Genomic DNA, 6,760 nt, shown 5'->3' with positions numbered 1-6,760 from the left:
CCTGAAAACTATTGCTATGAACCAAATGTGGACCTGGGAATATCTTAAAGGAATACAGCCGGGTACTTTTCTGACTCATCCAAATACTTCTATGACTGAACTGAATGGGAGATTCCATTACAGGTACAGTGGACCCTCAAGTTACAACCAGCCTGACATATGAACAACTTGGGTTAATTAGGTTAATGGAAGATTCATCTACCTCTTGTTATCTATAGTATGTACCCAGGTAAACATCCAGATCTCAGCTGTCCTGACTTACAGCCAAACTGAGTTACAACTAGCCCTTGTGAACTGATCAAGTTTTTGAGTCAAGGGTCCACTGTACTAGTGTGCCTAAATTGACACTCCAAAAAAAAAAGCTTCAAAAAACTCCCAGGATTTCCCAACCCTTTGAGAAAGTCAGGCAATACTGCCCGTTATAAAAGACTGTTCTCAACGTTACCAGCTTCCCTGCCTGGAAGTTTCACTCTGCCTCCATTCCAGAAAGCTTTTCCCAGGTAGGCTTCACCACCACTTGTCTCTACTCAGTCTTCTTCCTTGTATTCCAATCCTGCTCTGGGTTTTTTTCATTTCCTTTCTTTACCCCTATTTTGAGATACTTGAGTCTCTGTCAGATAAATAATAGGCTGGGTGGAAAAACTGACTGGATCTTGGGGGTAATCAATGTCTCACAGTGATGCCTAGATTATTTACTAAAGCCATCAGTGATATGTCTCAGACAGGGATTAATATTCATCTTTCTGTGATCTCTTTCCCTTCTTCCTCTCCAAGAAGTTCACAGTGAAAGACTACCTCGATTCATCTCTGTACCCTCAGGTTTGGGTATCAAAAGAAGGCCCTAAATGTAATAGTTTGGGTAGGGTACTTCTAGTGGGCTTGGCACACAGAAAGGAGGGCTACTCAGATCCTCCTGGCATCCATTTCCAAAACATATTCTTTCCCTACTCTGCCCTTTTCACACACTCTCACTCCTTTGCCCTCCTGTTAAGGCTTGAAATCAAATGCGGCAGCACAAGAGCCCTGGCTTGGAAATCAGGTCTGAGTTTTAGGTCCCTCCTGTCACTGACTTAATATATGAGTTTAAAGAATTCACTTGCCTCTCTGGACCTTTGAATGAAGTGTTTGGACTAGGTGACCACTCCAGGCTCTTTCAGTTCAGTTCATACCTGAGAAATCAATGAATTAATCAGCAGATTCCAATTCCAAGACAAAGATTTCCTACTTCTGTTTGAAACAGCTGAAAGGAGGTAAAAGTCAGGTTCCTATTTATTATATATTTGGGTATAGGAAAAGAAGCAGTGTATCTATGAAGAAATAGAACCTGGCAGCCCCTATACTTGACTAATAAAAGCAAAGTTTGGAAAGAAGCAGAGAAATAGGCCACAAGTGAGACCTGGCAGTGTCAAAAAGATCTATTGAATTAAGAGATCAAAGGAGTAAAAAACAATGGCTGTCACCAGACAAGATCTCTAAGCACAGACTATAGTCTAGAGAGGTCTAGGGGAAAAGGAGCCCCTGGAGTATCTACTGGAAGGGGGGACTTGGTCCACAGCAAGTCGCTACACGTTCGGTTCAAACCCATCTCAATCTGTCAACCTGGTGTGTGCACAAATGCAGACATCCTGCAGGCTGCAGTTATGCTTCTGAAGTGCTGCAATGAGAAAGAAACATCAGAAGAAATGATACAAAATTCAAAGGACATAGGCTAAAGACAAGCAAAACACTGGTTTAAAAGCTGCTTATTTCCTCCACTGCTGTGTGGTATCACTACTGCTCATTCTGAATTGTGGAATGGGCACTCACTTGTCTTCATTCAAAGAAATGGTCTCCACAAAAGGGATCTCTTCCTTGTCAGTCTTCCCCATGATCAGTCGGTGCTTATCCAAGTTTATGATACACTGAAAACAAGAGAATCACTGTTCACTATGGATTCCCCATGTGGGAGGATCTCCTTCAGAAAGGGAGTATCAAAGGGAGAGTGGAGCCAATCCTACCTTCAGGGATCGGAGAGTCTGGAGACCAAGAGACAAGTTTTTCTCATTGTCCTCTAATAAAACAAAAAAACATTAAGAGTTAGCCGTTTCCTTCCTGGGTTAGAAGTCAGCCTGATCACCATTAGTTCATTCTATCCGTCTACCACCCAGCAATCCACCCAGCCAATAAATCAATTAAACATTTGTTATTAAGTAATTATCTTATATAGTTAAAAGGTGATGGAACCAAGATTCAAACAGAAGTTTTTTTCACTTTAAAGAACAGAGGTATTTAAGTCAAAAACCAGGAACCTAATGTAATATAAAATGTAGGAGAAGTGTAGGAGGTGTGTTGGAAATTATCAAGGGAACCATTAAAGGCATATGAGCATACTGTCCTCTGTTACTAACTAGTTCAGGGAACATTTTTGCCTGCACACAAAAGTTTGTGTTTATTTTCTTGTTCCATGAATTTTTTTAATCTGACTCCCACACTCAATTTTCTAATTGATTCTCAGCATTTCTTGGAAGTATCTATGGGCCCATCTGATACTTTGGAAGGCAAAATTGGGACAACTTCTATAGCACAGGAAAATGGAACCTTGGGAATTTTAAGAAGTCAATATTTATAGACATGAGGGTTTTGTTAGGGTTTTTAGATCCAGTCTTCAGTTTTACTTACCAACCACAGCTGCTGGGCAGTCCAGGCAAAAGGAGCCCAGGGTGATCACTAGATGCTCAATCTGACCCACTACCTTAAGATGCCTGGGCAGAGTAAGCTTTTCTCCTTCATGCTTGTGAGATTTAACAAGCTCCTTGAGTCTGCATCAGAGAGAAAGATACCAGAATCCAAGCTGGGGATTTAGCTCAGTGGTTCCACTGCCTGCCTTGCAAGCGCAAGGACCCCAGTTCAATCCCTGGCACCAAAAAAAAAAAAAAAAAAGATACCAGAATCTCCTTGGTAGAGGTTTCTCACAGAATCTGGCAATACCTGCTTTCTGACCCACAACTGGAATTCTCTAGGAATTTCCTGGGACTAATATACCAAAAAAGAGGTAGGCAGCCTATACTTATTTCAGTACTGGTCCTAAACATGCCAGGGAGGTACTTAAAAGAAACCTAAAGATTCATTTCCTATCTTCAAATAACTTATGTCACTACCTGCATTGATGAAGGAGAGGAGTTGATACACTGAGAGAGTTCCATCCTATCCTACACTGTAGCATCCCCACCTATGTGTGACACAGTTTAGTTAACATGTCCTTTTATCCATCGTGGGTAATAGCTGTCAGAGAGGGGAGGTTAATCCTAATTTTAGAAAATGCTTTGTTCAATGTCTAATTTCTCCTTCCCCTTTATATTTCAATCTATCCACATCAGTTTAGTGGAGGTTAAGTACATATTTGGAAAGCGCACTGATATTGGTATCAGCAAGGAGTATTATGGAGAAAGTCTTCATTGATTTGACTTGTCTGTACAGGAGAGGAAGGCAAGGAACAGCACCAAGATTTCACATCGTTATATAAGCTCTTTGGAATAGTTAGCACTCAGGCTATTATGGGTTGGTGGATAAATACTTAATTATGGGCCTTCTGTGCCAGTACTTCTGCTTTCTTCCATTTCCTCTCTTTTGGCATTACAGCCCATCCAAAAGAAAAATAATTGCAGTTTTACAGATGATGATTAATTCTCTTGGAATCATGGCAGTCTGCTGTCTAATTATGCATCAAGACATTATTAGGCTTTTCTGGAACCACCGTGTTGCCCCATACCTCATCTCTTCACCACACGAAAGCTCGGGATTCTTCCCACAAGAGCACTTGAGTCCTAAGCTCCCCAACCTTTACCCTAAAGAGCAATGCACAAACCCAAGAAGAAACTTCAGTCACAAGGGGTAGTAAGGGCTACAGGGTAGAGGACAGGGTGACACAGAAGGAATACATCATGTGGCAGGGGCACTGATTATACAAATGAAGCCCTGTGTAAGCCCTACATAACAATATGGATATCTCGACTATAGCTCAGAATGGCCACTGTGTCTGTCTTGGTGATTACTGCATTACAAAGATTTGAGCCAGGGGAATGATTTACTGTACTTGGGATTGGAGAAAATAAAAAGTAATATGGATTGATCGTAATGAGTCCTGGCTAGACCTCAGAGCCCATCTGATTCTTTGGAAGAAAGAGTAGAAAGAAGGAAAGAAATAAAAATAGAGGCTGAATGAAAAGGTTAAGTCCCAGAATGGCTTTCCGATTAAAAAAGGGAGAACCTAATTCCAGCTGCTAAAGAATTGAAGACACTCAATATAATAGATGTCTGCCTCATACTCCATCCCTAGCACAGGCAACAGGAGGATCTGATGTTACCTGCTCTTCACAGAGAGGAAAACACTAAGAAACTCCCAGTTAATAACCCCCTGAGAAGAGCAAGAGCAGCTTTTTCTCAATTCTCACTAATGCTTCTTGGGGGCAGGTAGTGTATCCTCTAGAAGGAACCTGAGAAAACTAGGGCCAACCGTATCCCCACTTTTACTCATTTATGGTAAAACAATAGGGCATTTACTTCTCATCTGTGTCTGGTGAACCAAAGCAAGGCACAGATGGAAGCAGGAGTGTCATATTCTTTCATTCCAGAATCTGGAGATCTCGCTCAAAACCTAAGAGGAGTTAACAGAAAGCTCCAGTGCTTTCCAGCTTACTGATTGCTCCTAGTCACCTAACTACCTACCATTCTCTTGTCTGCTAAGAAATCTGGTTCCAGCTGAGATCTGAGTTTTGCATATTTCTCTTTTTTGCTTCTGTGGAGACCCTCACTATCTCTAGCTTCAAAAGATATTTAAGCAAAGAGTGCATTCACACCTGACTTCCACACATCACAAGTGGCAACTTACCCCAATCTGTCCACGCAGGCTGAGGATATGAGATTATACTGACAGCCTGTGTCAACCAAGGCTTTCACATCCTTCCCAGCACACTGTGGGAATGAAGCATACTGTTCAGCAGGAGGCAGAGAAGTAAAAGGGAAGGGAGATGCAGAAAGCAAGCAGCAGATGTCAAATGAAAGGGTTGGAGAGCATCCTCCCATTATGGGTTGACAGTGTCCACTGCCAAATCTGCTACTGACTGGCTATTTTCCCTGCTGAAATATTCCAAAGAACTTTTGGTGTTTCATTCTATACACCAAGTAGCTCTGAATCTTTCTTAAAATCACATTCCCCTTTGTAAATCTGAGGAAAGCCTTGGTCCTTCTCATAAAGATGGACAAGCATACAAATATCGCATACACATCCAGTGTTGCATGGAATGGCCCTTTGACAACTCACTTATAAGTTCATAAGATTCACAATCTATAAAGTTTGGAGGATAGAGCCTATTATTCAAATCACAGAGGGGCCCAAAACTTGCTTTCCAGAAAATCCTGGAAAAGCTATTCTCTGAACATTACCTGGCAAGAAACCAAAATCATGTCATCATCCTCAGACTTCTTTAGTCCTTCAGACTTAGCCTGATTGAGTTTGTTGGTCTTGGAGGCCCAAGGAACACGACTGCTTCGGAGCTTAGACAGGTTGGTTTCCATGAGGCGCCTCTGCAGAATGTTATGAGGTTGCTTGAGGAATATAAAACAGAGGCTTCTTAGTGACAGGCCACTTCCCCATTCTCCCATTGTCCCCCAAGTACCACAGAAATAATGAAGGAGTCTCATGAAATTGAACTCTATCTTTGCTTATTTATTTTTCCTTCGTTAGTATTGTCAGGCAGGTACTGTGAACCAATTTCCAATAGGTCACCCTGGATGAAAGAAAGAGTAAGGTACAACACTGGGGAAATGTGGATTGGGTAAGTTCAAAAGAACTGTAAATGCTGTTAATGCTGCCTGTTGCTGCCTTTCCTCTCCCTGTAAAGTAATTTCACAGGAAAAGTGGCCTTAGTCTGAAATAAGTGATCTCTATATCTTCCCAAGTGATTGTAAATTTGTAGAAAAGGCAGTGTATTCCCAGAAGTTACAGAAATTTATTTAGTCCTGGTAGTCAGAAGCTCTGCTTACTTTTATGATGTCTCACTACTTTATGGTCTTATCCTTTGTACCTAGTCTGTAGATGTCTTGACGGCCAGGTTCTACTGTGAGCTGAATCACCCATGGTGCTGATGGGGTGGGAAAACTCATAACTGCTGAGTAAGACTCTCAACAGACAAACTTTATAGCTTGGTAGAACCCAAAGAAATCATCTTCACTAACATCCTCTTGTCCTATATTGTCATCCATTTCCTCCAACCCTTTAATAGATCAAAATTGAGGGGGTATTCAGATAGACACTGCCTAGGAATCAAGAGATTATATATGCTAGGATACTTAACATTAGGAAGCAGAATGAGGGGTATGAGTTCAAGTCTGCTCTTCAATAGAGCTCAGGAGAATTTCTTGTGCAGTTATATTCATGTTCCACCATTACTACTCAGTGGTCTCCAGAAAGTTTAAGATATCTTTTGATAATAAGTAATTTGACCTGAGAAATTTCCATATACAACCATCCATGCCAAGTTTACAATAACATTTAAAATCCCTGAAAGGAGAGAGGTTAGGCCCAAGTTTACCATATTCCCTCTTTGATTCTAGGGAGAAGGGAGTCATTCTTAGAAGCCCAGGGCCTAGAATGTTACTGGGTAAGGAGCATTGGTGGTCTTAATTATCTGTCACAGATTTCTAAGGAAGTCTGATAGTCAGAGCTATGACTCATTTTAGCCCTGGTTAGTTGAAGAAATGGATTCCCAGAATTGATTCCTGG

The 6,760-nt window shown here is 41.4% G+C and overlaps 1 protein-coding gene across 1 annotated transcript in view; it reads right to left on the bottom strand.

Annotated features, from left to right (window-relative positions):
- Positions 1-545: 545 nt before the first annotated feature.
- Nrip3 (nuclear receptor interacting protein 3) overlaps positions 546-6,760 on the bottom strand; it is a 19,400-nt gene continuing 13,185 nt past the window's right edge. Inside the window, exons 2-7 of the mRNA XM_010615306.2 lie at positions 5,422-5,583; positions 4,868-4,950; positions 2,659-2,798; positions 1,998-2,050; positions 1,807-1,901; positions 546-1,654 (exon numbers count right to left, since the gene is read on the bottom strand). Of these exons, the coding sequence (XP_010613608.1) occupies positions 1,639-1,654; positions 1,807-1,901; positions 1,998-2,050; positions 2,659-2,798; positions 4,868-4,950; positions 5,422-5,583 (549 nt within the window). The 3' untranslated portion in view covers positions 546-1,638. The remainder of the gene's footprint in view (positions 1,655-1,806; positions 1,902-1,997; positions 2,051-2,658; positions 2,799-4,867; positions 4,951-5,421; positions 5,584-6,760) is intronic.

This window comes from Fukomys damarensis, unplaced genomic scaffold (genome assembly GCF_012274545.1).
Source record: "Fukomys damarensis isolate Sample0158 unplaced genomic scaffold, DMR_v1.0_HiC HiC_scaffold_16, whole genome shotgun sequence".
Taxonomy (NCBI): Eukaryota; Metazoa; Chordata; class Mammalia; order Rodentia; family Bathyergidae; genus Fukomys; species Fukomys damarensis.
Note: the sequence above shows the minus strand (reverse complement) of the source record. Positions and strands in the feature narration are given on the sequence as shown.